The 16,936-nt window shown below is 43.8% G+C and overlaps 1 protein-coding gene across 1 annotated transcript in view; it reads left to right on the top strand.

Annotated features, from left to right (window-relative positions):
- The first annotated feature begins 834 nt into the window (after window positions 1–834).
- Window positions 835–16,936, top strand: part of LOC126540034 (carcinine transporter-like) — a 49,502-nt gene continuing 33,400 nt past the window's right edge. Inside the window, exons 1-5 of the mRNA XM_050186834.2 lie at window positions 835–1,050; window positions 7,914–8,315; window positions 11,442–11,545; window positions 12,064–12,218; window positions 13,526–13,694. Coding sequence (XP_050042791.1) covers window positions 7,914–8,315; window positions 11,442–11,545; window positions 12,064–12,218; window positions 13,526–13,694 — 830 coding nt within the window. The 5' untranslated portion in view covers window positions 835–1,050. The remainder of the gene's footprint in view (window positions 1,051–7,913; window positions 8,316–11,441; window positions 11,546–12,063; window positions 12,219–13,525; window positions 13,695–16,936) is intronic.

The raw sequence follows: 16,936 nt of genomic DNA, 5'->3' as shown, positions 1-16,936 counted from the left end.
TTCTGAGATAAACTGTGGACCGATTTTAATGAAGTTTGTGGAATGTGAGAGAGAAAGTTAAATTCTAGTGACTGTTGGAAGCGGATTTTCGATTTACGTCCTGAATTCCGTTAAAATAACTTTCAAATATTCGAAAGTTTGAAAAAAATAGAAGCACGAAGTTTACAAATTCATAGCTCTGCATCAAGAACAGATATCGCGGTTCTGTAAACGGCATCCATTAGAACATCAAAAGTGGACAAATTCGATATGTCATTTCACAGCTTACGTGAATTTGTTACGTTGTGTACAAAGGTTTTGCAAAAGCTGTATTTACATATTACTATGTTTTTTTAGATTCATGTGTAACATATCAATTTTGTCCGCTTAAGATGTACTATTACAGGCAATTCACAGAATTGCATTATCAGTTCTCGTTGCTGAGTTACAAAGTTGTAAACTTAATAGTTTCGTTCTTGAAAATTCTCAATTTTTGCCAATTTCTAATAAAAAAATGAGGACCTAAATCAAGAATTTGAAACCAACAGTCACTATATTTTAGGTTTTTCTTTTAAATGCAACAAACCTCGTCAAATTTGGTGCAGTGGTTGCCGAGAAAAATGAATTCTTCTTTTATTGAGATGGGAGCATCCGAGCTAAAGCTTCCTCTTCAGTGCCTAAAGAAAGCGCCATTTTAGAAACCGAAACCGAAATTGAACGGGACGTGCTAAAGGTTTGTATTAACTGCACTGTAAGCAGCTTTCCTTAAGTAACATCAGGACTTCCAACCTGATTTAGTTATAAGAACATGGGTACCACCATGGTACGACAAACGGAAGTTGAAAGCGACGCGCCTACTAAAATGGCCCTGCAGCGGAAGCCCGTCGCAAATGGCGTCGGTCGAGAAAAGAGCCATGTGATATCGTTCCGTCGTCTGCTTAACATCGAAAATATTCTTAAAGCCGTATCTATGGCCGTATTCTGAAACCGCTGAGATTGACTGCAGTGTCACTTCTCCGTTTGGGACTTTTCAAGCAAGCGGCTCAAAGTGGTTTTGCTTAAAATACTGAGGTTAGTGCCTTCTTTTCTCATTCGTCTCGCGTGCCTTAACGGTTACTTCATCGCTCATTCTGACCGACCTCGAGATCCGACCGAGAGGTATCCGCGCGTACTTGAACTCCTGAACTTTGAACTCGCGAGAACGGCAGCGCCTGGATTCGTTAATAAATATCGAGGCTCTTAGCGTTTGTTCTCCGCCTGCAGAACCGAAGGGCCCTTTTATGTGGGTCGATTGATAATTACTCCAATAGCGCGCGTGATTTAATACATTTCAGCTCTTTAAAGCCGGTTGCTGCGCGCATGTAGAGGAATTCCGCGCTGTCTGCGATATCGAGAGCAGTTCATGTTTCATTGTTCGCGTGTAAATAGAACGCAGCAAGACACATACTCGCGGCGCCTAAATTCAACAACACTCGTTTAGCTTGCATGAAATTTCACACTTTTTCCGCTTTTCTAGGGACACATGGGATTCATGTATCAAACACTCATTTAGGTCGACAGTTGTGAAAAGTTATTCAGGTTTCTTGTGAAATTTGTCCGTGGCTCGTCGATCGAAAGCACCGCAAGATTTTTCTTGCCGGCCGCCCACGCATTGAGGAGCGACTATCCGGTTCGGCTTCTGAGCTCATGGTAACGTTTACTTGCCAATGTGTGATTCACCATACTTCCCTTTTTCTTGAGGAGTAAAAGTACCGTTTTGTTGCCGTGAATTGAGAAGTACGCTCACTCATTAAGGTATATATAGGTTGGCGCAAATTGACGATTCCGCAGCTGTGTGCCCTAGCTAGCTTGTAGCATCTCTCTTTCTTTCTTTTCTTTTTGCGGCGCGTTTACTAAAACGTATAGAATAGGGGCCTGTTATAGTTTCAATAACACCATCTTGAAAAAAAGTATATGCAACATGCAGCTACTGAAGTTTCTGTTCTGATGTACATGCTTATGGACTATGAATGCAGCAGTCGTTTGCTTACCTTGGTGTATTATCTGACTGTTTGACTCATGACACTAAAAGATAATGGCACAAAACCTGGCAAAGATTATAGTGAAATACTGTTATTACTACCATACCACTGACATTGTGATTATGCATGTTTACAGCCACAAGTGAAACATGTCCTTCCCAGATAGCAGGGCTATAGAGACAGTGTGGTATTGTTTGCGTATTGATTACATAGTTGTACGCTTACAAGTGGGTTGCTGTTCTTTGTTGTGCACGCACTCTCACCGAACGGCAAAAGGTATCGTTGCTGGACTTCCCAAGCTTGTTTATTAAGGCAAGTTTTGCTTACTGCCTAAAGCAGAGTGGCTTACCTGTCCAAAGAGCAACTCTGACATGATCACTTCCTGTCTGGTCATAACCGCAGCTGTTAATTAATGATAACACCCGCTGACCATTGTGGGCACTGGTGTAGCTAGAAATTTTGTTCAGGGGGTGGGGGTGGGGGCTCACGTTACAGCACGGACTCCTCTAATTAATTCTCTAAACTCTTTTTTAGACTCCTCTAAACTAATTCCTGAATGCTACACACTGTCAAAAGAAGTAAAATATGTGTTTTTGCATAAAAGAACATATTCAAATGTCCCAAAAATTGTGCCAGAAATAACTGATATGAATGCTTCAATGTTTTTTGTCTACTTAACAAGTAAAGACAATATTGCACAAACTTTAGAACTATATCAGTTCGAAACCAGCAAAGCAGTGCATGCCGCTGATGTGAAAAATGTAAAGGCCATGAAATGAACAAGATGAGGATGAAACTCTGTCAATGAAGAAGATTGTTTCAATTTTTTTTGTACATATATGCAACGTCCAGTGAAAAATATCAATGGCGCTGTCCTTCGTTCTAGTGTATTTCGCAGGAGCAGCTGTCACCGGTCGTGTATTGTAAGTGTACGGAAATTGTAGTCGCAACAGAGAGCACATATAAAAAGCAGGAGTCCTGCAAAATATACATTAGAAATGCAAAGATATAATGGAATATACAAATGCAAAGATACAGCTTGATAAAGGGCAAAAAAGTGTCACTGGAAACAAAGTTCGCTGCATGTATACACAAAACCTCCGAACAAGATATTTAGGTATACGTATAAGTCTCCAATAAATCTACATATCTAAGCAAAAGTCAATGTATATAGTGCGCCAAACAAGGCAAATAAATATGTTGCACAACCACAGATCCACAGATCACAAAATCCTAAGGCCCACCCCCCTCCCTCAACTCTTCCCGATGCATCGCGTGCAATGGAAGTTGGCACGCTTCCTCCCCGCTTTTCTCTCTTGCGCACACAAGGCTGACTACCATCATCGGCTCAACCATCACTCCCCCCCCTCCCCCTTCCCTTATGTTTTCACTCGCACATACAGCATGCCTGACCTGGAGAGGCAAAGCAGAAGAGTGGGTCTAAAAATTAATCTGCAGAAAACTAAAGTAATGTTTAACAGCCTCGGAAGAGAACAGCAATTTACAATAGGTAGCGAGGCACTGGTAGTTGTAAGGGAATACATCTACTTAGGGCAGGTAGTGACGGCGGATCCGGATCATGAGACGTAAATAATCAGAAGAATAAGAATGGGCTGGGGTGCGTTTGGCAGGCATTCTCAGATCATGAACAGCAGGTTGCCATTATCCCTCAAGAGAAAAGTGTATAATAGCTGTATCTTACCAGTACTCACCTACGGAGCAGAAACCTGGAGGCTTACGAAAAGGGTTCTACTTAAATTGAGGACGACGGAATGAGCTATGGAAAGAAGAATGATGGGTGTAATGTTAAGGGATAAGAAAACAGCAGATTGGGTGAGGGAACAAACGCGAGTTAATGACATCTTAGTTGAAATCAAGAAAAAGAAATGGGCATGGGCAGGACATGTAATGAGGAGGGAAGATAACCGATGGTCATTAAGGGTTACGGACTGGATTCCAAGGGAAGGGAAGCGTAGCAGGGTGCAGCAGAAAGTTAGGTGGGCGGATGAAATTAAGAAGTTTGCAGGGACGACATGGCCACAATTAGTACATGACCGGGGTTGTTGGAGAAGTATGGGAGAGGCCTTTGCCCTGCAGTGGGTGTAACCAGGCTGATGATGATGACAGCGTGCAGTGCGCGGTGATGATGTTATCGCTCTTGGACTTAGTAGGAACATGGCAGCGATGGTGACTGCAGGAATGCGCCTGGAGTGTCCATATCATTGCCACCGCAATAATAAGAGTATCCGGCAACTGAACAGGCCCGTGGCCCATTACTTTCCATAATAGAAGTAACAAAATCAAACTTTCACTATGCGACAATTCGCTGCGCTGCAACAATGTCTCTTTTGTTTTCTTTTTGTGGGGCAGGGGCACCGAAATGAAGAAACGCAAAGAAACACATGTTGGCCACAATCGAATGCCTACTCTGGGCACTTAATAGAGAGCTTTAGAATAGGGGCCCCAAATGTTTTGGGGCCCCAAAGAAATAGCGTCGAAGGCAGTGCGCATGCGCAAGACGCAAACTGCGTTTGGGTTTTGCGTTGGGAACACTATTTCACCGATTTAGCGGGAGCCCAAATAGCGGCACCAAAAACTTTGCGTCGGCAAACATGGCGGCACCCATCGAAGCGACGGCTCTAACCTAGCACCAAACTGCGCTCGATTCGTGGTAACGCATGAAGTTCGCAAGTTAGGAGAAGTGACTGCGCTTATCGCTTTCTCTCAACTAGTGTGTGTTATGAAGATTGATTCATTAGACGCCGCCAATTCCAAATTCGATTGTGAATTTCATGGCTCGTAGGCCTAACACGGCTAAGCTTGGCTGATGAAGGAGGCACATAACGTAGGTTTGCTCAAAGCTAAGCGCAACTAATTGTTTGCTGCTTACAGAATAACCTCTAAATTGTAATTAAATGCGAATACACGCAAGCCAAAATTACTATTCCTATCATAAAATGGTATATTTTATTTAATTATTTCTAATAGCTTTTCTTTGATGCCGTAGTGGCACTCTCATTGCAAGACGCTATCCGCAAATGCAAAGCCGTATTCTAAAGCTCTTCACTTGTGTGTGCCTCAACGCCAACACCCGCAAAGCTCTTTGGGGCCCCATACTATTGGGGCCCCTATTCTAAAGCTCTCTAATGTGGCTACTGAAGGAATATTGAAGTAAACATGAGATGCTTGGTCCTCAGAGAACCATACGCATGGTGTTCGGTATCCTACACCGGCAAAACAAAATAATTTCCGGAGTTGTTGTGGTAACATCGAAGCGAAGGTGATGACCTCAAGCGAACACGTTGCAATCTGTTGAGTCCCCACAGTGATGGCGGCGAGCGACCATTGTTTCTTTTTCTCGTCTGCTAGCCAGAATGCGCCCAAAACTCTGCCAGGCCAATATCTACTCGGTCAGAGAAAAAAGAATGTGCACCGAAGTGCGCCGCGCTGTGGTCGGGGCAACACAAGAAAAACGCATGCACTCTGGCCGGCTCTGGCAGCTGCGGGTAGTGAGAACAAGGAAATTGAAGAGGTTCAGTGTGTCCTCGCGAATAAAAGTCAAAGTAGAAAAAATAAATAAGAACATAGCTACAGAACATAGTTAGAACATAGTTACCTTTGCTCTTCAAGAACATAGTTATCTTTGCTGGCTTTAGTGTCTTGACATGGATGCTTTGGCGCAGGTGAAAAAAATGTCGATATTGTTTACTGTGACATGACAGCACAAATGAACCACAACAGCGCTTCATCTCATCGGACCTGGTTGTATGGTCCAATGTACGACTTTAGAAAAGTCAATGCACCTTTGGCGTCAAATGTTTATAAGAACATTAAACCTACAGAGTTCCAGAATTGAATATCTAAAGCATTAAAGCATAACTTTAGAAATGTCAGTGTACCTTTCGCATCAACAGTTTATGAGAACTTTATACCCATAATGTTGTGGAATTGAAATCCATGCACTCCTTTGATTTCACGGCCTCGGTGAGATGCTGTCACGAGACTGCTTGCCATCAAAACTCCCTCGAAACTTGGTGCTCAAATGGGTCTCCTTGCGTTATGTGACTCCAGGTGCATGGGTGTTGCCACGAAATCCAGCTCGAGTTCGCAATGTCTTTTCGAGCCCGAAAAAGACATTATAGACAAAATCCGGAATGATTTTCGGCACCGGGGGTTATTTCGCTTGGCGGTGCATGACAGCACGCAAAAATTTCAGGGGGGGGGAGGCTGAAGCCCCATAAGCACGCTGGCTACACCCCTGATAGCAGGTGTACTTGTTACACCCAGAGAGGCTCACAGTCCAACATAGGTGTGCAGTGGCTGCCCGATTGTCTTGATACAAAACAAATGTAGCAAAAGGTTCATGCGCTGCTTTTCTCACTCAGTTCTTCATGCCTCAAGAGTGTAGGTAAGCTACACTAGACATTACTTTACTGACTGTTCTGAAATAATGGAGCTAATTTATTTTATAGACGCAGTCTTAAGAAATGCACACTGCTTGCACAAGTGTACATTCTTTGTTTTCACATCAAGTACAATGTAGTCTAATACAATAGCATTTTATTCCTGCCAGAAAGATAGAGGTGGCCATGAGTAGAAGCTGTCCCTCCCTTAGAGAGCCTTGGCAGACACCCACAAACCCCTTTGTAGAAGGCTGTCAATCAAAAGCTGCTTGAATGCAAGAGAGCAGAGATAAAAGCTCAACTTGACATGTAGGAAAATGTAAATACATAATGCTGTAGTATGTGACGGACAGATCCAGCGAGAGAACATAAAAGCAACTGCAGGGGTTTGACCGTACTTAAACAGAAAAAAACTATATCTATAGAAAAATTAATTGAAGGTTTAGTGGCTTACATGACATAATGCTTATCTCGCGTCTGTTGCATTTGTTCAGAAAAGGTGCAAGAGCTTGCGACTGCGATCTAGAATAATCTGTTCTGGCAGCAACCACTTTCTTTGTGGCATACAGCTAGTTTGCTTATGAATCTGCAGTTGCCACACTTAGCTTACGAATGAGAAGAAAGGGGGTTAACCGAGTGACCCAATTTTTATTAATCATATCATAAGAGGCCAACAAACAAAGACACCAAGGACAACATAGGGGAAATTACTTGTGCTTACTAATTGAATTAAAGAAATGAAAAATTAATGGCAATAAAAGTGGATGAAAAAACAACTTGCCGCAGGTGGGGAACGATCCCACATCTTCGCATTACGCATGCAATGCTCTTTTGATTTGATAATTTTTCATTTCTTTAATTCACTTAGTAAGTACAAGTAATTTCACCTATGTTGTCCTTGGTGTCTTTGTTTGTTGGCCTCTTATGATACACTTAGCTTATGCTTGTACGACCAAGATATAGGTAGCTACTACATCCAGTCGCAGAAATAGATCATGGCTGCGACAGTCATATGGAATAGTAAGCCGCACATACCTTTCAAAAACTCTTAGCTAAGTGAAATTATAATGGATCATACTCGCTGAATATACTGATTGAAGGCTATTTCTTTTTCGTATTTTATATATTATTTATTCTATTATTTATATGTTTATCTATTATATATATTATTTTATATTTTAATGTCTAGCGGAGAGTTGTTGCTGACCTTACCTTTGTTGTCTGTGAGGGGGCTTCAGACATGTTAAAGCTGCTGAATAGTGGCTTTTCATTTATGTTTCTTGCCCTTGCTTAATGACAGCATAACTGCGAAATGGTGCTCTTGGACTTGAGCAGTCCATTCACTATTTTGGCCATAACTCATCTGCCCTTCATCTACAAGTATTCTCTGTAAATGCGTTTTTACCTTCTTATCTTCTTGTAACAACACTTAGCACTAATAATTTTATCAATATCGTCATGCAGCACATCTGTGACATGCTGCCTCCCTTGGCAAATCAATCTCTTGCAGATGGATTTTAACTCTGCGCTATCTGGGGCAGGCGACTTTGGCACCTATCAGAAGCTGCTGGTGCTGTTGCTGGTGGTTCCTTCCGGCGCTCTTTGCGCGCTCGTCTACTTCACCCAGTACTTCATCATCCTCATCCCCGAGCATTATTCGTGCCATCTCACTGAGCTTCCCCAAGCTCTGCTAAATGCATCCAATCTGACGTCCGCTCTTCTGAGGACTCTGGCCTTGCCTCCTGATGAGGAAGGCAAGGGAACGCTCAGCCAGTGTCGTATGTACGATGTGAACTTAACATCTCTTGTTGAGGCTGGCACTGTGGAGGCGAATGCTTCGTGGGATGTGGTGGGCTGCCAAAATGGCTGGGACTACAATTTTGGCAACCTCTATCCAACGATCGCTACGGAGGTAAGAATTCAAGGCTGTAAGATTTTCATCCTGGTTTTCTTTTGAAAATGCAGAACTTAAACTGTTGCATCTGTTATTTATTGTTGAGTTGGGCAGGTATCAATTCCATTGGCTGCTGTGTAGTAAGCCTTATTATCTTTCTAGCCTGGTGCTACTTATTAACATTTGAAACTGTGTGTATGTGTGTTTTGTTGTTGTAATTAAGTTATATACCTCAGTTTAGGTTGTGATAGCAAGAAAAGAATCGGGGTTAATATTCTAAGAGGGAACAGATAAAATATTTTCACAAAAGATGAGAATGCACAGGACTTGGCCCTTGCTACCTAGTAAAGCGCTCATATGTTTTGACTATGGTAACTTAGCAGAAAGTGGTGGGCAGACACAAAAAAAAATTGGTGGCGGCTTAGCTCAGCTAACCCTTGATATGCATAGCAAAAGCTTGGTTTAGCCTGGTTAAGTCTTGATTTCACTTGGTTAACCTTTGGTTTAGCTGTAATTATTATACTTAGGTATACAATCATCGTTAAGCCAGGTGTGACGGCTGTGCCTATGTCGGTGGCTAGACATGACTGTGATTAGGCTTGGGTAGACACACGTCATTCAACGGTGCGACGCCTGTTGTGCCACAGGGAAAGCGCAAGTGCTAGACATGCAAAGAGATGCCACGAACATGTGGAAGCGTCGAAGCACAAGCAGACAGGGCAAAAACGCGGTCGCTACTTTGATCTCGACGGTGCAACGCCTGTTGCATTCTTGACCCTCTCCAGTGAAGCAGCTCGGCGGGTGATATCCACGGGGTGGTAAGACGGCGTTTGGCGACAACGGCTCAAATCCTCCCGCTCTCGCACAATGCTCAAAGACGGCCCGGCCTCGCTCTCATCCATGGCCAAGCTCGCACTCGCTAGGTGAACGTGACGCTCCTTTTAGCCAGGCGCATGGCGAGTCACATGGTCAGGTGGCGACCCAGCTGAGGAGAGCGCATGCGCGAAGCCGGCAGCTGCGGCGACAGCAGGGCTGAGCGCGGCGAGTGACGTGATGCGTTGCCAAGGCTATGGCGCAGCTGTGGTTAAACGAAGGTCAAATTGATGATCGAGCAAAACTTCATCGAGCAAAACTTGGCTCGATGAGGTCAGTAAAGCTTTCACTTTAAAAAGCAGATAGGGACGAGCACCACTATCTACATGTTTATCAACGGGAGACCACCCACTGATATATGCATAATGCACTATTTGATGCAAATGCGTCCCATCGCCTCATTGAGTAATTACTCAATGAGGCGATGGGAGCGTCACGTTCACCTGGTGAGTGCGAGCTTGGCCATGGATGAGAGCGAGGCCGGGCCGTCTTTGAGCATTGTGCGAGAGCGGGAGGATTTGAGCCGTTGTCGCCAAACGCCGTCTTACCACCCCGTGGATATCACCCGCCGAGCTTAAGTGTGCCGCTTTGGGCTAAATTAGCACAGTCAGAATGTATGACCAATAAGCCCATCAGTCAGGCCTTTTAATGTTTGTACATTGTGGGGTTCTCACACCGTGCTCTTGGGACAAAGGAACGACAACACAGTAGTGCAAACAATCACAAGGGCATTTATTGCACCTTTCAAAAATCAATGCCAGCTAGCCGAGTTGCTACCCACAAAACATGCCAATGCGCGCGCGACAAATCTAGAAGTCCGACTCACCGCGACCGGATAGCGAGCGAATATGTTCGCCCCATGCTGGATCCCAACGCCTGGTCGTTCGCGCGTACGGTCACGCGAACGGTGGCGCGTTCGAAGGCGGCCACGCGAGACGGTCTCGCAGAAGCATGGATCGGCGCACGCGCGGCACGGCATGTCCGCACTGCTTGCTGTCCCGCTGCCAAAGAGGAAGCGCCTTGTCTTTTGGCGCCCAAGTAACCCCCGTTTGTCGGCGGCGTTAGCAGCGCAACACTCGCGCCATCTCGTACTGCGCCTCAACCAGTCTGACCGCTGCGGGCGCCAGGCCACGCGAGCCATGCGGGAAAACAACATATCAGGGGACGCGTCAGAGTTGCGCATCCCCACAACATACTCGAGAAAAGAAAATGGAAGCAAATTAAAACAAGGAAAAAATGCAGCCTGGAGATTGCACGTGGCTGGACTGCTGCTCTACTTATTTGGGATATTTGCAACTTTCTTTTTCAAGCGGAGATACTGACAATAGGGTTATGCAAGACAACCTGTTGCAGTGAATGGCGAGAGTGTCGAAGATTTCACTTGCTTCTGGTCAGAATAATGCTGTAGTGTGCTCTTTCTCTGAAAAAAAAAAAATGGCACATCTACACGTAACACTAAGCCTTCTTAGTAGTCACTGGCATAACACCCTGTCTTCCAGATGTTGATCTGACTTTAAGAAATAATGACTTTGGAACACAACCATGCTTCCAAAGTGGGTACTGTTGTATGTAAACCTTATTGCAGGCCTTACTTGGAAGACCTATTTTATTCGTCTCACAGCGAGCAGAGTTTGTTCTTAAAGGCAAAGACCAAAGCAATGTAGGCTCATTGAGCAGCTTTTTGAGCCTGAGAAAAATATAAGTGCTAGAAATCACATCAAGTTTTTGACGTGCCAACTACTTTCCAAAATACTGCTTGCCTGTGTTGGAACTGCTGCAAAAGTGACTGCCAGGCTGCTCATAATGTTGTGATCACTTGGAGTGACCACATACTGCACCTACTAAGCCTTCAGGCTTGGAAATGCTTTATAAGGTCAAGACCAAATTATGGCTTTCTTCAGTGTTCCAAAGCCTAAGAAATACTACTAGTTTGGAATGCCCAGAAAGAATGTGGTAGAGAGTGTTTTTAGAATTCAGTTTGGATTATCAGTACATGGGTTGTCAATGCAGGTGGCTTTCCTCTTTCGTTTCCTATGTCTGTACATGTGCTGCATCTCATGTAATTCAATTTTCCAGTTAGCAGTCAGCACAGCATTTTGATTCACCTCATCCACTGCCTGTTTATGTGATTTGCTCATAAGTATGTCTCAACTAGCTCACCTGTTTGTATTGTGATAAGAAATGGTGATTAGGTCACGAAGCCTCTCATCAACATTAACCTGCGTCCATAAAGAAAACTTATGGAATCTTTCTTCTTGGTTTCTTCCTTAGCTGAATATGGTGTGCGACCAAAGTCATCTGTCATATTACATACAAACATTTTTCTACGCTGGAACCAGCATAGGTTCAGTATTTTTTGGCTTCATTGCAGACAGGTTAGTGTCATTCATTTACATTCTGCTTTTGCCTTCTACAGCCTACATTTACGCATTGTTATGCTTTCTTGATGCATTTATTATTATCTGCTAGATTTCCACATAATGCGTGCACAATATCTTGTCTTATTCGCTAGTTGTAATCATGCCAACTGAGTGATATATGCCATATTATGTTTTGTCAGAATGCATTTATTATGTTTGAAGTCTTAAAGAGTGTCCAAAACAGTTCTGCAAGTTGAAAGAGCGTGTAGTATTGATGCTGGTTTGTACAAGGACATAATTTTAGACAAACAAGTGAGGGAAACAAATTTGTAAATTTGTAGGCGACAGGAATACATAAGCAGCCAAGTCAAAACCAGCAGTCACAGTTATTGTGATGTAGCCTTCGGAACAGCTAGGTAAAAAAGGATTGTGTACCTTGATGCCGAAGTTGTTTTGAAAATGGTAGATGAGGATGTTGAGTGCAGAGCTATTCTGATTGCTCCAGCTGCTGTGTAATCTGGCTGCCTTTGCAGGTATGGCCGAAAGCCATCGATAGTTCTAAGCTATGCCCTGGCATGGCTGGCCGGCTTGGCATCATCTTTTGTGACAAACCTGGTTGGCTTCACCATTCTGCGCTTTCTTGTGGGAATGTGCATCATTCCACTTTCAGAAGATCCTTATGTGCTTAGTGAGTACCTGCTCCTGACGTTTCCTCATGATTTTCCTTGTGGCACTGCTTAAAGCATCTATCTTCGGCCGGAAAAGGAGATTTGGGGCATTGGCCTGATTGGACTCGGTAACTCACTTATTCACTCACTCAGTTTTCATTTATTGTGAGTGAAATTCAAATGGGCAGAAGGATGTTTCCTTTTACCTTGACAAAACTATGGAAGCTTACCATGTGGCACAAGTGTGTACTCTTCTAGGCAAATGAAGCACAAATGGGACGCATCTAACATAAACAAAGATTGTTTATTAATTTTGATTTACACATTCTTTTTTTGGGGGGGAGGGCAGTTAGTTTTCTCCTGCAGAGCACTTGTTGTGTGTTGAAATTTTAATTGGTTGCACATAATTGGTAGGAATTGGCTGTTTGTCCATTATAGTGATCATTTTCTTCTGCTCAAAGAACGCTGGTACATTTGAAATGGTGATGCCTAGAAATTCTTAATGCTCATGAAGATATAGGAAGGAGGTATGTGGCACATGCAGCCATTCTCCATTTATATTACTTTGCTGGGATGAGCATGTTTGGTCTTGTATTATTTAAAGATTAAATTACGAAGTTTCATCGAAATTTCTGCTAACATACTGAAAGAGGTTGTCTACACAAACTTTGTGCAATTTTTTTTGTGTGTGTATTGGTTTACATGCTTTTACTGTACTTGCCTTTTAGCTCTGTGGCCACCTTTTGACGTAAGTAAAAGTAATTTATTAAAAGCACATATTTTGTTTGAGATCTGGGGTATTACTCTTACATGAGTAGTTGAAACTTGCCATGGTCGCTCGGTGACTGTGACATTGCACTGCTGAGTGTGAGGTTGTGGGTTTGATTGTTGGTAACAGTGGCTGCATGTGATGTGAGCAGGACGCAAAGATGCTCGTGTACTTAGACTTTGGTGCACTTTAAATAAACTTATAGTCAAAATTAATCAAGTGCCTTCCACTACGGTCATAGTCCTAGTTTTGTTTTGGGATGCTATAAACTATGTCAGTCAGCATATTGGAAAATCTTGTATAACCCAATTGCCTTCTTTTACAAATATGAAAGAATAAACTCTGTGTATTTCCAAATTCTTTACTCAGTCAGAGTGAGGGAAGTTAGGGTCATCTAATTTGATATGAAAGTACTAAACACTTTTTTCCATCTATGTTGTATAGGCCAGCAAGTCATCAGCAGTCATCCTATGTACGGAAATGGGATCGGCATAATGAAATGTGAAAGTAGTTATAGATAACACACATTATAAGTTTGTTTTTATGGTTATCTTGCAGGCCTTGAATACATAGGACCTCGCTGGAGAACATTACCCATAGTGCTGTGGGCACTGTCATACATCATCTTCTCTATGCTGTGTCCATGGTTGGCCTATGGCATTCAGAACTGGACCTATCTGTCTGTCTGTACAAGCATGCCATTGCTGCTGGTTGTCGTCTTCATGAGGTACATATGAGCATCCTTTTTTCTATGTTGTGTGCTGCCAAGTAGGGCTTCAAAGTTTCATAAAAATGCCGTGGACCTACTTCAGAACCATCAGGGCCAACTGTAAACTGCCCTGTCAGTTTAAACCGGCTTATTTACTCGTTTATGATAAAATTAGACAAGATCATGTTATATACACCTGCACTGTGCACTAAATTTCATTGTAAGTGTGACCCTAGTTATGTGGTAACTCCATTAAAGAGGCCCTGAACCACCTCTCGGGCTTGGTGAAATAACGTAGTCCATGATTAGCATACGCTGCTGTGAACATCTCAGCCAAGTTTTGCTGTTGTACGTGGTGCATGGAGCTCGCAAGTGGATTGCGAAGTCACTTTTCTCTCAAACGCTCTCTTTTCACCAGAAGGCCCCATCCTTACTCTTTTCTACACGCACTATTTCGCCATTGGATGCACTGTTTCGTCGTTCCCTTAGACGGCTGCTATTGGCCGATAGCTGACGTCAAGCTGCAGTTGGCTACATGGTGTAGATACCGCGGCCACCGCAGGGCGCTGCCACGAGTCCACTGGCTAAGGGCACAGTGGCTTGCGGAAGACAATCGCGTTTGGCTTATGTTTAGTGCGTCGTAGGCACCAAAGGCGGAAGCCGGAGCGTCTATGTTAACATCCAAAATTAAATTTAAACTACGCTCCATGATGACAATTAGAAGGGGGAGCATTGTGGGCATGCCCCACTGCGCCATAGCCTTTGCCATGCAAGGCATTGAAGAAGGAACTGGAGCACAGAGGAGGCCGTGCTTGATTGTCAATAACTCTACTTCTGCTGAATGCTTTGAAGTACTTTTTGCAGCAAAGTATTTCTGAAATAGCCCATTTTCACTTCAAATGCCTTTCTCCACTTCTATAAAATGTGTTTCAGGCCCCTTTAAGGTTCCACATTAGCTGCGTGATTGTCATCTTCTCTGAACACCTGAAGGGCTTTGAAGGCTAAATTTGTTATAAATGAGTAGATTTTTTTGTTAATAGCCTTTAAACAGCACCTAAGTAGATGATTCTTGCACCTGGTGGTGTTATCACAAGAAGTAGCTTTAGCTCGGGTGCACCTATCTAAATACATGTGAAACGAGAATTTGTTTTTCTCGGCAACCACTACACCAAATTTGACGAGGTTTGTTGCATTTAAAATAAAAACTTAAAATCTAGTGACTGTTAGATCCGAATATTTTATTTAGTTTGTCAATTCTTTATTAAAAATTGGCAAAAATAAGAAATTTTCAGAAAACGAGACTATATAGAACTCTGGTAACTCAGCAATGAAAAATGATATCACAATTCTGTGAATTGCGTCTAATAGTACATATAAAGCGAACAAAAGTGATATGTTGCACATAAATCCTAAAAGAATGTAATATGGAAATACAGCTTTTGCAGAACCGTTGTACACAACGTAACAAAATCACGAAAGATATCAATTGACATATGAAATTTGTCTGCTTTGAATGACCTAATGGATGCCGTTTACAGAGCCACCACATCTGTTCTTGAAGCAGAGCTATTAACCCTTTCGCTGTCGGACCTTTCTGGCCGTGACGCCCCCCCAGTGTCGGCTTGGTTTCAGGGAACGAGCATAACAGGGAATGAGCATAGCAATTTATTTTTGATTATGATTGGTATATACAAACAACATAGTCACTGCAATATGCACATTTCAGTGTTCTGCAGCTGTTGTTAGTAAACATCATCATCATCATCAGCCTGACTATAACATCCGTTCAACATCCGAATCTGACGATGCGGAACTCCCCTCTTCCTCGCATGAGACTGTCCGAGTCCGAATCCGAGCTCGGCTCGTATTCTGAATCGGAATTGAGCCACCGCTCCAATGAGCAGACGAAGGTCCGCGCGCTCAGCCATCCGAAAGTAACCGCGCGCAGGGAGGATGCGCTTTCAGTCGCCCACACAACGGAGAGAAATGGGACGTTGCGTGATCAAGAAGACAGAGGGAGATGGAAAAAGGCTAAAACAAAGTTCGAAGGGCTTTACGTTTACTGCTGCAAGTCGGAAGCGAGGGTGCGGCGAAAGAGCGAAAGCAGCAATCGAGTCACTCTTTTCGGAGAGGCAACGGCACGGCGCGTGCCTCTGAACTTGACGCGCCGTAGCAGACACACCAACAGAATAAAAATAAAAACCTTCAAACCCGCGGAGATGGCAGAACAACCCTCGAACCCATAACCACACGCGCGCGACGCATGATACAGCGAACGCGGAGCCACCGCGCCACTCAGCAAAGAAAGAGGGGTGAGTGGCAGTCGCACCGTACTCTTCAATATGTGACTAACACAGGTCGAGGCGAAAATACGAACTTGTAGAAAGAGTCAACAGATGGAGGGGCCAGTTCAGGAGCGCCAGCTTTGCGCTCAGGCGCCAAATTTTGAGCGCACGATAGAGAACGTACCGGTACGTCGGTCACACTGTGGGGGGGAAGCGCGAAGACGTACCGGTACGTCTGTGACAGCGAAAGGGTTAATTTGTAAACTTAGTGCTTCTATATCTTTTTTATCTTTCAATGTTTTGAAAACTCTTTTAATAATATTCAGGCCCTAAATCGAAATTCCACTTCCAACAGTCACTAGAATTTAACTTTCTCGCTCAAATGCAACAAATTTATTTAGAATCGGTCCAGGGGTTATCTAAGAAAAGTGTTTTTTGCGCTTTACCTGTATTTGAATAGGCCGTGTCAGAGTTGGGCCCAAGCTAAAACTTCCTCTTAAGTACCAGCACTCTGTGTCCGAGATTTTTCAGCGCACTGTGGGCACCAGGCACTCAGGCTGGCTCACATCGCCATGCCTAGAGAACCACAGAGACCAATCAGAGCACGTGGTAGTTACGAAATCTTTCTACAGCAAGAGGTCTCATCGCGGCACCCCACGGAGGCTGCAGCATTTGCACTTTACAGCAGCGTGGCCTCAGAGATTGCAAAGGTGGTGCCAGTGCAGTTTCGGAGGTCATGTCGAGAAGCCACACTCTAGGTCACGTGCATGCGGTTCTGGTGAGCGGTAAAGGCAGGGTTTTAGAGTGCAGATTTTGGGCGCCTGTTCCTGTGCTGAGCATTGGCGTGGTCCCTCATAACCAAGCAAACGAACACAGCGAAGCATGAAAGCGAATGCGGGGCGCAGTGGAATATGAAAGATGGTGATAGCGAAGAGAGCACAAGGAAGAACGCGGAGGGTGACGGTGCAGTGGAAC

Source organism: Dermacentor andersoni, chromosome 2, assembly GCF_023375885.2.
Source record: "Dermacentor andersoni chromosome 2, qqDerAnde1_hic_scaffold, whole genome shotgun sequence".
Classification (NCBI taxonomy): Eukaryota; Metazoa; Arthropoda; class Arachnida; order Ixodida; family Ixodidae; genus Dermacentor; species Dermacentor andersoni.
The sequence above is the reverse complement of the archived record's forward strand: the minus strand, read 5'-3'. Positions and strand labels throughout refer to the sequence as shown.